Source organism: Sander vitreus, chromosome 17 (assembly GCF_031162955.1).
Source record: "Sander vitreus isolate 19-12246 chromosome 17, sanVit1, whole genome shotgun sequence".
NCBI lineage: Eukaryota > Metazoa > Chordata > Actinopteri > Perciformes > Percidae > Sander > Sander vitreus.
The window spans coordinates 30,595,952-30,611,381 of NC_135871.1; the positions used below are offsets into that span (position 1 = coordinate 30,595,952).

At 46.0% G+C, this 15,430-nt stretch overlaps 1 protein-coding gene across 2 annotated transcripts in view; it reads left to right on the plus strand.

The window, feature by feature from the left end:
• Positions 1-15,430, plus strand: part of LOC144532190 (spectrin beta chain, non-erythrocytic 1-like) — a 174,054-nt gene that overhangs the window by 149,928 nt on the left and 8,696 nt on the right. For both annotated transcript variants that reach the window (XM_078272808.1, XM_078272807.1), the window contains 6 exons: positions 5,925-6,082; positions 7,739-7,877; positions 10,262-10,346; positions 10,680-10,876; positions 10,980-11,080; positions 11,290-11,344. In XM_078272808.1, the coding sequence (XP_078128934.1) occupies positions 5,925-6,082; positions 7,739-7,877; positions 10,262-10,346; positions 10,680-10,876; positions 10,980-11,080; positions 11,290-11,344 (735 nt within the window). The remainder of the gene's footprint in view (positions 1-5,924; positions 6,083-7,738; positions 7,878-10,261; positions 10,347-10,679; positions 10,877-10,979; positions 11,081-11,289; positions 11,345-15,430) is intronic.

Below are 15,430 nucleotides of genomic sequence, written 5' to 3' on the forward strand. Positions count from 1 at the left end.
GTTCCCAGAGCCCAGTGTTCCCAGAGCCCAGTGTTCCCAGAGCCCAATGTTCCCAGAGCCCAATGTTCCCACAGCCCAGTGTTCCCAGAGCCCAATGGTCCCACAGCCCTATGTTCCCACAGCCCAATGTTCCCACAGCCCTATGTTCCCACAGCCCAATGTTCCCACAGCCCTATGTTCCCACAGCCCTATGTTCCCAGGTCTTGTGTTCCTGTGTTAGGGGGATACAATCAGATACACATCTAAGAAAAAGGAACTGTGGGAACATAGGGCCAAATTTTGGAAAAAAATGTGGCAACATAGAGCTGGTGGAACATAGGGCCTAATTTTCGTCTACGGCCACGTTTCCATCAACAGTGTTAACTACGTCTCAGTGTCAGATGGTCTGTGGCTGAAACTGTTACTGAGAGGAGTGAAAAGATTCTGCTTTTCAGTCTGGAGAAGATCATTGTATTTTTAACCCTTGTGTTGTCTTACTCTCGACTCTTTTTCAGACCTTTTTGTCACTTTATTCAACTCTTTGTTTTATTTATGGTCAATAAACCTCATTTAAATGACGGTATAGCTCATTTTTTAGTTAAAAAAAAGGACGTTGAGTGAATCACAGAGTAGTTTATGTCAACGTTTTTAGTCAGGAGACCATTTAAATCAGTTTTTTTGAATAAAACACTCAAAATTCAATGGAAGTAATCATTAATATTACCTGTGAAGAATGTTGGATGGGTTCTAGACAACATACATGCACGCATCCAAGTTATTTTGGGGCAGTTTGGTTGAAAGAACCCATATTTCTGATATGAAAAACTTTGAAAACAACACAACGGTTAAATGGCCAAAAAGTTAGACATTGATTCTGCAGACGGTTGTAATCAGCGGTGTAGTCTACGTGATACGCAGGTATATGCTGTATACCCACTAAGAAAGCTCCAGGATTTCCATACACCCACTTAAAAATGCCCAATGACACGCAACAACATACTTTCCATTATATTTTTGACATATTTAGAACTGTCGTCTGTGTTTTCGCTCTTCACATAGGCTTAATAAAGGTATTTCCACCGTATATTGGTGCATAAAAGTGTATCCGAATACAGGAAATGAAGTCGTTGATGCTCAAAACTTCCCTCGGGAGGACACCCAGACCCCCCCACTCCCCCAAAGGCAGATTATGGCTAATATATATATATATATATATATATATATAGGGGTACTTTGGAGGACTGCAGGGGGTACGTGTCCCCCTAGGGGTGCTTTGGAGTACTGCAGGGGGTGCATGTACCCGTAGGGGTACTTTGGAGGACTGCAGGGGGTACGTGTCCCCCTAGGGGTGCTTTGGAGGACTGCAGGGGGTGCATGTACTCGTAGGGGTACTTAGGAGTACTGCAGGGGGTGCATGTACCCGTAGGGGTACTTTGGAGTACTGCAGGGGGTGCATGTAGCCGTAGGGGTACTTTGGAGGACTGCAGGGGGTACGTGTCCCCCTAGGGGTGCTTTGGAGTACTGCAGGGGGTGCATGTAGCCGTAGGGGTACTTTGGAGGACTGCAGGGGGTACGTGTCCCCCTAGGGGTGCTTTGGAGTACTGCAGGGGGTGCATGTACTCCTAGGGGTACTTTGGAGTACTGCAGGGGGTGCATGTACCCGTAGGGGTACTTAGGAGTACTGCAGGGGGTGCATGTACCCGTAGGGGTACTTTGGAGGACTGCAGGGGGTACGTGTCCCCCTAGGGGTGCTTTGGAGTACTGCAGGGGGTGCATGTACCCGTAGGGGTACTTTGGAGGACTGCAGGGGGTACGTGTCCCCCTAGGGGTACTTTGGAGTACTGCAGGGGGTGCATGTAGCCGTAGGGGTACTTTGGAGGACTGCAGGGGGTACGTGAAATTTTAGCAAAAATAATTATACTATAATAATGAATGAATTAAATGATGGATTCTAAATATTTGAAAAGTAGCATTTAAATATTTTTGTTTAAAAAAGGTCATTGCTTATTTCTTCTGTGTTGCGTTGCAGCGATGTAATCAGTAACAGAAATTTGGGTGAAATGCAGTGATGGCTGAACGTTCAAACCCGCCGTTAGCGACGGAAATGTCTGCAGTTAGCAAACGTTTCTGTCGAGGTAAAAAAAAACTTCAGAGACACGGAGTTGTCGGTGTCTGTTACGTAAGATTACACAAAACACAAGAAATCAGGGAATCAGCCACTGTAAAGGGCCGTCCACCCCACGAACGATAACTATATAACCATAACTATAACGATGTGAGCATCCACAAAGCTGAGCGATGAGGGCTCGTGCACGCTGGCTGCATGGCGTGAGCGTGGCGTGAGCGTGGCGTGAGCGTGGCAGTTCTGTTGCGTGGCGTTTTCTATGTCTTTGCACACCACACACTGCTTAAATGACATTTATATCTGCATTTATTTCAAAACCTAGAGACTTTTAAACATCAACATGTCATTTATTAATATGTATTAGTGTCTAAATGACATAAAAACATCTTTTCCTATTCTGTGTTGCCTGGAAACGCTTCCAACACGCTTGCGTGTCGTGTGAAAAATGGGTGTCGGTCCTATTTCTAGCATGCACGCGTTTTCAGCGCCTGAGACGTGCGTGTCACGCGGGCAGTGTGCACGCTCTAACCTGTTAACATGGGAGCTGAAATATAAACGGACACGCCACGGAGCTGACACGCTCACGCCACGCAGCTGACACGCTCACGCCACGCAGCTGACACGCTCACGCCACGCAGCTGACACGCTCACGCCACGCAGCTGACACGCTCACGCCACGGAGCTGACACGCTCACGCCACGCGGCTGACACGCTCACGCCACGCAGCTGACACGCTCACGCCACGCAGCTGACACGCTCACGCCACGCAGCTGACACGCTCACGCCACGCAGCTGACACGCTCACGCCACGGAGCTGACACGCTCACGCCACGCGGCTGACACGCTCACGCCACGCAGCTGACACGCTCACGCCACGCAGCTGACACGCTCACGCCACGCAGCTGACACGCTCACGCCACGGAGCTGGTGTGCAGGAGCCCTAACGCTCCAGCTGATAATAATACACACAGCAGACGTTGCAATGTACGATTACAGGAAAGTCTGTATTAATATCCTACATATTTGTGAATTTGGGTACATTTTATGAACCAAAAAAGTGACCGGCGGTCCCTGGGGCGCCCATCTCGCTGCCTTCTCACGAGGAACAGTCTCAAGTACTGATAAATACACAGAGCTAAAGGATCGTAGCCCCACCGAGGGGAAAAAGTCACGCCACTAACCACCTGGGGGCAACAAATCTCTCCGCTGTCTCTCTCTCCTCCGTGCCATGTTATAAACTCAGATGGATTCTGATTGGCTGTCAGTGTCTCTCTCCTCCGTGCCATGTTATAAACTCAGATGGATTCTGATTGGCTGTCAGTCTCTCTCTCCGCCATGCCATGTTATAAACTCAGATGGATTCTGATTGGCTGTCAGTTTCTCTCTCCTCCGTGCCATGTTATAAACTCAGATGGATTCTGATTGGCTGTCAGTCTCTCTCTCCGCCGTGCCATGTTATAAACTCAGATGGATTCTGATTGGCTGTCAGTCTCTCTCTCCGCCGTGCCATGTTATAAACTCAGATGGATTCTGATTGGCTGTCAGTCTCTCTCTCCGCCGTGCCATGTTATAAACTCAGATGGATTCTGATTGGCTGTCAGTGTCTCTCTCCTCCGTGCCATGTTATAAACTCAGATGGATTCTGATTGGCTGTCAGTCTCTCTCTCCGCCGTGCCATGTTATAAACTCAGATGGATTCTGATTGGCTGTCAGTGTCTCTCTCCTCCGTGCCATGTTATAAACTCAGATGGATTCTGATTGGCTGTCAGTCTCTCTCCGCCGTGCCATGTTATAAACTCAGATGGATTCTGATTGGCTGTCAGTGTCTCTCTCCTCCGTGCCATGTTATAAACTCAGATGGATTCTGATTGGCTGTCAGTCTCTCTCTCCGCCGTGCCATGTTATAAACTCAGATGGATTCTGATTGGCTGTCAGTCTCTCTCTCTGCCGTGCCATGTTATAAACTCAGATGGATTCTGATTGGCTGTCAGTCTCTCTCTCTGCCGTGCCATGTTATAAACTCAGATGGATTCTGATTGGCTGTCAGTGTCTCTCTCCGCCGTGCCATGTTATAAACTCAGATGGATTCTGATTGGCTGTCAGTCTCTCTCTCCGCCGTGCCATGTTATAAACTCAGATGGATTCTGATTGGCTGTCAGTGTTTTCTATCATTCTAAAACTGCAGTATTGTTATTTAAGTAACAGTAACTAAAAATCTGAGTACTTCTTCTTAAACTGCAGTATTGTTACGTTTACTTAACTAAAGATCTCAATACTTCTTCATAAACAGCTTTTTTGCTCTGCTTACTGCTTTGTACACAGAGATTTAAAGATGATTGTTGTCATGTTGCTTCTTTGCTCTCTGCACAGATGAAATCCTTGTTATTATTTTGCTTTGATGCTGTTTCTGTATTAGTTTGCCGGCTGTTACGCATCCTGACGCTGGACTCTGCGACTGATTGAGATTTCTAGATGTAATATTGTGTTTATTTGCAGTCCATTTAAACAGTATATAATGATTTGGGTTTATCATAAATTATGATTTCCTCTCAGATCATTAAGTGTTTTGCCATAACTGCCCTTCAGGTTTAGGCTGGGGGTAGAACGGCAAAGATGGATCGATCAGTTATCAGTTAATGAAATTAATCGCCAACTATTCTGATAATCGATTAATCAGTTGGAGTCATTTTTTATGATTAAAAACAGGTAATCTTGTTAAATGTGACTATCTTCTAGTTTGTGTGTGTGTGTGTGTGTGTGTGTGTGTGTGTGTGTGTGTGTGTGTGTCTGTTAGTTAGTGTGTGTGTGTCTCTGTCTGTCTGTCTGTTAGTGTGTGTGTCTGTGTCTTTGTGTGTGTCTGTCTGTCTGTTAGTGTGTGTGTCTGTGTCTTTGTGTGTGTGTGTCTGTTAGTGTGTGTGTGTCTGTCTGTCTGTCTGTTAGTGTGTGTGTCTTTGTGTGTGTGTGTGTGTGTGTGTGTGTGTGTGTGTGTGTGTGTGTGTGTGTCTCTCTCTGTGTGTGTGTGTGTGTGTGTGTGTGTGTGTGTGTGTGTGTGTGTGTGTGTGTGTGTGTGTTTGTCTCTGTGTGTGTGTGTGTGTGTGTTTGTCTCTGTGTGTGTGTGTGTGTGTGTGTGTGTGTGTGTGTGTGTGTGTCTGTTAGTGTGTGTGTCTCTGTGTGTGTGTGTTTGTCTTTGTGTGTGTGTGTATCTTTGTGTGTGTGTGTGTGTGTGTGTGTGTGTGTGTGTGTGTGTGTAGCTATAGTCAGTTTAAAAAAAAGGAGAAATCCCTAGCTTACGTCGCCCTGATTTATAGTTGAGTAAAACCAAAGTTAGGGGCCCGGGTTGTTGTTCCTCTGCCTCTGAACTCTGCTGGCTGTTTGTCCCGCCTCCCCCCATAGGCGTAGATTTCGGGGGGAGGATGCAGGGGATATGCCCCCCCCCCCTCACCTCAAAAACACATGTACGTTAAACAGGAACTTCTTCGGGTGGGTTCAAGAACACAACAGGAGCGTGAAAAATAAAGATTCTGGCTACACGGTCTCATTCTCTAACAGATTTGTTGTTGAGATGTACATGATTCCTAAAAAAAAAAAGCATCCCGAAAAACGTGTGATGTTTTGAACATGCAGAAAGGTTTGACCAATACAGGAGAATAATCATTTCCTTTACGTAAAGACATTTGGACCATAACTTGATGCACGAAAAAGCATAAAAAAAATCACCCGAGAATGCAGGAAATGTAGTGTTTGACGCTCAACGTTTTGAGGGACAAACCCCCAAGATATGTGTTGAAATAACACTTACGTCTATGCCCCCCACCCCCAGGTGCTGGAGGCCTGGAAGAACCTGCTGGAGGCAGCGGAGGGCCGCCGGCTGAAGCTGTCCGACACCGGAGACAAGTTCCGCTTCTTCAGCATGGTGCGCGACCTGATGCTGTGGATGGAGGACGTCATCCGGCTGATCGAGGCCCAGGAGAAGCCCAGGTAGGCACGCCCCTTTACCTCTGAGCCGTCTGCTTGGGCTACATTTGGGAGGGGTTGGACCCTTTTAGAGGACAATTCCGGCGCAAAATGAACCTAGGGGTTAATAACACGTGTACAGAGTCGACCGTTCTCTGGGACTTGTTTTAATGCTAATCTAATGTGACCAGTTTTAGCACAAAACGCTAATTAGCTTATAACGCTAGTCGTCGGGGCGGAGGGTAAAGTAAAAAGATATCGCTATTTCTACACCACTAGCAAGGCTCAAAATAGCACCACACTTCCACGGTAGCATAATGAGGGTCCCTACATGTAAACTGAAGCATTGAGGACTTTGTAAGTGTACACACAGTTTATTAAAAAGTAGTGCTGCCAAACGATTAACATATTTAATCGCGATTAATCACATTGTCATAGTTAACTCGCAATTAATCACACATTTTTATATGGCCATTAGCTGTGTGCTCGGCCATTAGCTGTGTGCTTGATCATCACTGTGCTTGGCCATCAAGTGGTATTTCAGACTGGACGTGCTGCGATGATAGCTCAGTTCACAACGACAAAACACACAGATCTCTTTGGTCTTGTCAAGGGAACCATTTGGCAACTTTTTAAAAGTAAACTTTCCATTCAGAAGCTTACTGGCATCCATTTCGGCGTCTCACGCTCGCCATCCACTCAAAACGTAACGTTAGCGAACGTTAGCCTACTACTCGTTGGCCGGCTCGCAAGCCTAAACAAGCGTGTGCGGCGTGCCTGTTGTTTAGTTTCCGGTCTAGCTAGATCCGGTGTGGTGTTGTAGTTTTTCTAACGTTACTAGTTGTTGCAACAGCAGGTGAAAAAAACTACAAAGTTTGCTAGACCAAAAAGAACGTTAATCCCGCAATAAAAAAATGTACGCCGTTAAAATGGGTTTGCGTTAACGCCTTTAATAACACGTTTAATTAACAGCACTATTAAAAAGATTTTATAAGTTTATAAAGACCGGTCACGTATACAGGCAGGCGCATACATGTATGCATACAACATAGCTCAAGCACGGCGTTCGACTGGTCTGGTCATTCCCAATATGGCGGCTGCCTGTATACGTGAACGGTACAGTCTTTATAAACTATCTTTTTAATAAACTGTCTGCACACTTACAAAGTCCTCAATGCTTCAGTTTACATATAGGGACCCTCATTATGCTACCGTGGAAGTGTGGTGCTATTTTGAGGCTTGTTAGTGGTGTAGAAATATGGATTTCTTTTACTTTTGCGTGGCCCCGACGACTAGCGTTATAAGCTAATTAGCGGTTTGCCCTAAAACTGGTCACATTAGATTAGCATGAAACCCATATGTTATTAACTCCTAGGGTCATTTAGATATTTTCTTGAATTCTTTCTTTTTCAGGGTATTTGTATATATCTCAGGGGTCTCCAACCTTTCTTCATCTAAGGGCTACTTGAATAAAACTAAAGTGGCCAAGAGCTACTTGCATTGCTTACATTTATTTACACAACACAGATAAGCTGGATGAAGCTACTGTTTGGACACGCATGAAAATGCTGTACCCAAAGCTTATGAAAAATCTTCACTTCACGTCAAGGTTCATGACTGTTGGAAGTTTCCTCTGAATCAACCCTGTTAATGTTGCTTCGTTTGTTTGTTTGTTTTCAGGGACGTGTCGTCGGTGGAGCTGCTAATGAACAACCACCAGGGCATCAAGGCGGAGATCGACGCCCGCAACGACAGCTTCACCGCCTGCATCGAGCTCGGCAAAGCCCTGCTGGCCAGGAAGCACTACGCTTCAGAGGAGGTGCAGACAAACACCTTTACAATCCACATCCTTCATGCTAAACTAAACTTAGGGCGCTTTCACACCTAGGGTCCTATCCTGTACCCGGCGCAGCGCAAAGCCCGACGCAAGTGTCTTTGCTAGTTTAAGACCAACGCAGTTGTCAGTTTCCCGTTCAGCAAATGCACCTGCGCCCATCTATGGCCCATGGGCATGCTGGTCTTACAGGGAGGTGTGTTCAGGTGCATTCTGGGCGTGCTGGTCTTACAGGGAGGTGTGTTCAGGTGCATTCTGGGCGTGCTGGTCTTACAGGGAGGTGTGTTCAGGTGCATTCTGGGCGTGCTGGTCTTACAGGGAGGTGTGTTCAGGTGCATTCTGGGCGTATTGCTATCTTGAGGCAGTGGGAAGTGATGGCACCATTGATCAACAAAAACCTGGTCTAAAGTCAATAACGCAGCATTTCATTGTTATTTTAACAGAGCATTAGTAAAATGCTCCTAGGCTCGTGCACAGCACGTGCACACTATGCTTGTTACACACACAGGGACGCACAGCAGCACACACACATGCAGAAATTTACAAATACAAATATTACGGTGCAGATCCTCCATCATAACAGCAATGCTCCAAGGTCCAAACGCGCCTGGCTTTTAAAGGGAATGGGAGATGATCTCTGATTGGTTGATTGCATGTTACGCCCAAAACACACCTCTGATTAATGAAGACACTAAGGTCAACCCTTTTGAACCATGCGCCTGGCACACGGACCCTTTTTACCGCCGTCAAACTAGCAAAAGTGGATTAGGACACGCCCTAAACACACCTGCACCAGGCGTTCATGCCGTGCGCTTATATCGTTACAAAAGGGCCCTATAGTTCGTGGACTCCGTGCGATTTGGGAACACACCAAACACCGTCAACGCAGGTCCGTCCGCGATCGAGACGGCCGCTCGTTTATTGGGCAGAATATCCAAAACTCGCCGACACTTCTGGTCTCAGAAATAACGTTTCTAACGTCTCAAGTTTCCTGAGTCTGTTTTAATAATCTGCAACGTTTCGGTACTAGACCATCTTCAGGCAAAAGGAGCAGCTGACAGACAGCGAGTGAAGCCGAGAGATGATGATGTCACAAAGACTGATGATGTCACACAGACTACCAGCGATGTGTGCTAAGTTATGGATCTGAAAGTTATCGTCCCTTAACTCTACATACACACCGCCGCCGACTTGAGCTGCAAAAGAAGCTCTGGCCGCCCTGTCGAGGACGCTTGTCAAAAAGTACGGGGAAGCTGTTTGACGCTTTGGCCGCTCTGACGTAGCAGGACATTCACATCAAGCAAGGAAGACTAGCATATATACGTACTTAAATAATAAAAACATCAATCAAACTTCAACTTTCTGCTTGACGCTCTGGTCGCTCAACACGCCCCAAAACGCCACTCCGACGGATTTTCCGCTTCTTGCAGCTGAGAGAAGCCGGCTTCCATTGAAAATGAATGACTTCCTGTAACTTTGAAGCACCAGTCGGCAGCGGTGTGTACGTACGGTAAATCATATATAAGTCTGTAAATTGAGTGAAAGGTTGAAACTGCAGGGCAGCAAATGCTCTGTTTTTGGTTCACTTCCTGTATTATGGTCGGATCGCGTTCTCACCTGAAGTGAACCGAACTCTAGTTCACCTGGAAGAGAACAGAGACCCCCGTTTTTAAGGGGACCAGAGATGATGAGCTTTCACACCGCCCCAAACCAACCGGACTATCCGACCAAACGCTCCAGGGTTCGGTTAAAACGGACCAAACGAGGCAGGTGTGAAAGCAACTTTAGTCTATTTTCATGGGAAATTCCACCGTATGTCCGTCCCCTTCCTCTGTCTCTGTGTTGGGGTTCTAACCTCCGGTGGATTTGTGAGGACTCTGGTTAACTGCTCCTCAGATCTCTGCAGGGTAAATCCAGACAGCTAGATAGACTATCTGTCCAATCTGAGCTTTCTGTTGCACGACTAAAACTACTTTTTAACGTCCACATGTTCCACCAAAATAAGTTCCTTCCCGAAACTATTTAGCAGAGGCACCGTGGCTCAGTCCGGAGCTTAGCCCCGCCCACGACGATTGTTATTGGTTTAAAGAAATGCCAATAAACCAGAGCAGGTTTTCCTCCCATCCCAGAATGCTGTGTGGACTAGACCTTCCTCCGCAGCGCTGTGGAGGAGGGTCTGGCTATGGGAGACTACCTAAACACAGCTGAACTTCTTTCAGTTTTCTTCAACGTCTTTGCCACCTTTTTCGTCGACTAGTAGTCGGTTTGTTTACTATAATAACCCTGCTCCAAACCACACGAACAAATTCGGAATCTGCTTATTTTTCTCAACATTTAAATCTTCTATTCAAATGTTTTTCACTCGGCAGATTAAAGAAAAGTTGTTACAGTTGACAGACAAGAGGAAAGACATGATTGACAAGTGGGAGGACAGATGGGAGTGGCTGAGACTGGGTAAGCACTTCAACACCATTTAGTTCACAGAAAGTATAAGAACTGAACTATCTGAATACATTTGTTTTGACATGGAAACCTGTCTGTCTGTCTGTCTGTCGGTCTGTCTGTCTGTCTGTGTGTGTGTCTATCTGTGTGTGTGTGTGTGTGTGTGTGTGTCTATGTGTCTGTGTGTGTGTGTGTGTGTCTGTGTGTCTGTCTGTCTGTCTGCCTGTGTGTGTGTGTGTGTGTGCGCCTGTCTGTCTGTCTGTGTGTGTGTCTGTCTGTGTGTGTGTGTCTGTGTGTCTGTCTGTCTGTCTGTCTGTGTGTGTGTGTGTCCGTGTCCGTGTCCAGTCCTGGAGGTGCACCAGTTCTCCCGGGACGCGGGCGTGGCCGAGGCCTGGCTGCTGGGTCAGGACCCCTACCTGTCCAGCCGGGAGATCGGCCAGAGCGTGGACGAGGTGGAGAAGCTCATCAAACGCCACGAGGCCTTCGAGAAGTCGGCCGCCACCTGGGAGGAACGTTTCGCCGCTCTGGAGAGGCTGACCACGGTGAGCGCCACACGCCTCTCACATCCCTTGTTTGTGCCTCTCAAGAAGGAATCTGTTGGTACGAGCGTGTTTAACATCACCGTCCGTGTGCCTGTGTGTCCAGATGGAGTTATTGGAAGTGAGAAGAATGCAAGAGGAAGAAGAGAAGAAGAGACAACCTCCGCCCAGCGAGGCTCAGCCCGGTGAGGCTGCCGCTCAGCACAGGTGAGAGTGTGTGTGTGTGTGTGTGTGTGTGTGTGTGTGTGTGTGTGTTGTAAAACTTTCAAACTCTGATTCCAGCTTGTTAAATGTGACTATCTTCTAGTTTCTTCTCTCCTCTGTGACAGGAAACTGAATATCTTTCAGTTGTGTACGTTGTGTGTTTTTACCCAGCGGTGTGTCTGACTCTCTGTGTACGTGTTGTTTGTTTGCAGGGAGGGCGAGCCGGTGTCTCAGAACGGGCTGCCGTCCGATCAGGAGTCCCCCAGGGTTAGTTACCGCTCGCCTGCCTACCAGCAATACAGCAGCACCCTGCTGAGCCGCAGGGCTGCCCCCGCACCCTGACACAGACACACACACACACACACGCATTAAGCTTTGACCTCTTACAGAAATATCTAGACACTCCTGGGATCCACACATTAATATATATTCCTGTATTTGTCTCCAGCATTTATTGTTTGCTTCTCCTCCTTCCTGATTATTATTTTATAAGTGTAATAAGTTTGAAGCTGTCACGTGCACACTTCTATCTTTGTTTGATTACTTTACACACTGTCTCGTTCGGCTTTATTCTGTTTTTGCTTCATAACACGGAAAGCTGAAGAAACTTCTGACAGAAAGAACTGGGAGGGAACTGATTTAGGAACCGTTTCCTACTTGAAAGTAGGTTGAGTAGATGATGCCTTTTCATCTTTGTAGTGTTCCTGTTTGTTAATTCGACACTCAGGGTCCTATCCTGCACCCGGCGCAACGCGGCTAGTTTTAGCAAAAGTGGATTTGGACACGCCCTAAACGCACCTGCGCCAGACACTTCACGCCGTGCGCTCAGATGGGGGGAGGGACACATTTATTTCAGATTTCTCAAGACAAACCTACAAGTTCTTGCTCATTTCCCTTAAACGTACCAAACATGCCTTTTTGCATTTGCAGAAATTAGAAACGGTCCACAGTAGAAGTAATATTTGTTCTACAAAATGCTCTTTTAACCAAACGGAGTAGTAGTACTAATAGAAAAGTAAACATGTCAATGATTTAAATGTTTGCATTCTTGGGACTTTTAGCAGAAGACAAAGTATGAATATCCTTTTGGTATGAGTGTGACTGCATGACGGGGGAATGGAAAACCACAAAACACACACACGCACACGTATACATACACAGAAACAGACGATGTTTCTATCCATCCCTCCTTTCATGTTTTTCTTTCCCCTCCTCCTCCTCCTCCCTTCTCCCCTTCTGTCCCTCCCAGCTCGACGCTCCTGCCGTCCTCTCCCCTCAGCTGTTAATGCTTCTGCTTCTTTACGTCGTCATTTATAAGCTCACCCTCTGGAACATGAACACCTGACGAGTCCACCGCCCTCGCTCCAAAATCCGCTTTTAAAGCCTTTAAACGGTGATTCCCAAAATCTGTTGATCCGTTATAGTTTTCTGGGCTTTTGTAGGATTGAAATTATATTTATTCCAGAAAGTAAATTGTGGTTATAAAGGTAAATATATACAACTTTGAATACATAAAACATGAAATAACACCAAATATAAAGCTTGCATGCATCCAGGGCTTTAAATTAGCTTTTTTGATCACCAGCTAACATGGCTAGTAGATTTTTAGGGTCCTATCCTGCACCCGGCGCAGCGCAAAGCCAGACCCAAGTGTCTTTACTAGTTCTAAGACCAGTTGTCAGTTTCCCGTCCAGCGCCCACGTCGTTTAAATAGCAAATGCACCTGCGCCCATCTGTGGCCCATACAGGGAGGTGTGTTCAGGTGCATTCTGGGCGTGCTGGTCTTACAGGGAGGTGTGTTCAGGTGCATTCTGGGAGTATTGCTATCTTGAGGCAGCGGGAAGTGATGGCACCATTGACCAACAAAAACCTGGTCTAAAGTCAATAACGCAGCATTTCATTGTTATTTTAACAGAGCATTAGTAAAATGCTCCTAGGCTCGTGCACAGCACGTGCACACTATGCTTGTTACACACACAGGGACGCACAGCAGCACACACACATGCAGAAGATTACAAATACAAATATTACGGTGCAAATCCTCCATCATAACAGCAATGCTCCAAGGTCCAAACGCGCCTGGCTTTTAAAGGGAATGGGAGATGATCTCTGATTGGTTGATTGCATGTTACGCCCAAAACACACCTCTGATTAATGAAGACACTAAGTACAACCCTTTAGAACCATGCACCCGGCGCACGGACCCTTTTTACCGCCGTCAAACTAGCAGAAGTGGATTTGGACACGCCCTAATAGGGCTTTTAAAGTTACCAGCCAATCAGTCTCAATCAATCAATCTCGGGCAGAACTAAGAGTTTTGAGACGGCCTTCACCGAGGAGGGAGAGACCAACTTCTGGTTCAGCTGAGGACCGAGGAGTCGAGGAGCTATCAAATAAGGGCCATGAGATGCAGCCGTAGTGTTAATGGGGGATGTAGGATTAGTGCTACAAGCAGTGTTGCCAGATAAAGATTACGTTTCTAAGGTAAACACACACAAAACCGCCCAAATTTCTTGGCGGAAAACAGACCAATGTGTCAACATTTCTGCACCTGGTCGATTCAAACAGACGCAGCGTTGTTGGCTTCATTCACCACCGGCCAAACTGCCTCGTAGCTTCACAATGTTACCCACCAAAGGTCATTTTGACACGCATTTGGCGGGAAGGCGGGTGTCAATTTAAAGCCCTGCATGCATCAATTACAACAAATCAACAAAAAACATTGTAACACTGTAGTTTAGTCTCCGAAATATATTCAGATGAATCATGTCTTACGCTTATCGTCTTAAAATAAAAGATTTGAAGCTGCTGCAGGTTTAGTTTGATCATTAACACTTGGCATCGACCGTCCGTGAATTGTTCAAAATGTAATTTATGCTAGATTTATACAGTTAAATTCCTAAATCCTTTAATGTTTTTGTATATTAAAGTAGGGCTGGGCAATATATCGATATTATATTGATATCGTGAAATGAGACTAGATATCGTAATATCGTAAATAGCATAAGTGTCGTCTTTCCCTGGTTTTAAAGGCTGCATTACAGTAAAGCGATGTCATTTTCTGTTACCAGGCTGTTCTAGCTCTTCTGTTATTTTTACCTTCACCCACTTAGTCATTATATCTACATTACTGAAGATTACATATCTTAAATCTCATTGTGAAGATATTTTGTTAAAGCACCAATTGTCAACCCTGTCATATCGCCACAATATCAACATCGAGGCATCAGGAGAAGATTATCGGGATATCTGATTTTCTCCATATCGCCCAGCCCCATATTAAAGTTATATTTGTCCAAGACAGACAAACATCTGTTCTAGAAGCTACTCTAATATTTTTCCCGTAGTCGTCTATTTGAAGACAAAAACTTTTGGTATCCTATCATACGAAGCCCTTCATGAGAATGCGTTGTCATTGTAAAAACTGACCATTTGTGTATGAATTAATCTTCAAAATCATTCCACAGTTTCATGTAAAACAGATCTTCCATCCATTTATAAACATTTCAACATATAGGCTACTGTGTGTGTGTGTGTGTGTGTGTGTGTGTGTGTGTGTGTGTGTGTGTGTTTGCCTGCGACACTGTTTTTTTTTTTTGTATCATCATTATTATCAATCTCTGTTTTCCATTGTGTGTACTGTTATAACTTCTTTTATTTCTCTTCATGTTTCTGTCGCATGGCCATCCAGCCCATTCATTGGTTCCCTGACTAACACACATTCCCCCCAATAAACCCTGTCAGAACCAATCAGAGCACTCGGAGCCGTTCTGGTTTGTCTGTCTGTGTGTGGTCGTCACTTCTCTCCATGTACAGTTGTTGTTTCTGTTGTTGCATGCTGTCACCATCGGGAGCATTTCAGTTGAGTTTTCTGTCCATGTAACATGTCTTCAGCTCATGTTCTTCACCAGTTTTAATCCTGGGGCTTCATTTTAATACATACATACATACATATGTATACCCGGCGCAGCACAAAGCCCGACCTAAGTGTCTTTGCTAGTTTAAGACCGACCCAGTTGTCAGTTTCCCGTCCAGCGCCCACGTCGTTTAAATAGCAAATGCACCTGCGCCCATCTGTGCGCCCATGGGCGTGCTGGTCTTACAGGGAGGTGTGTTCAGGTGCATTCTGGGCGTGCTGGTCTTACAGGGAGGTGTGTTCAGGTGCATTCTGGGCGTGCTGGTCTTACAGGGAGGTGTGTTCAGGTGCATTCTGGGCGTGCTGGTCTTACAGGGAGGTGTGTTCAGGTGCATTCTGGGAGTATTGCTATCTTGAGGCAGTGGGAAGTGATGGCACCATTGACCAACAAAAACCTGGTCTAAAGTCAATAACGCAGCATTTCATTGTTATTTTAA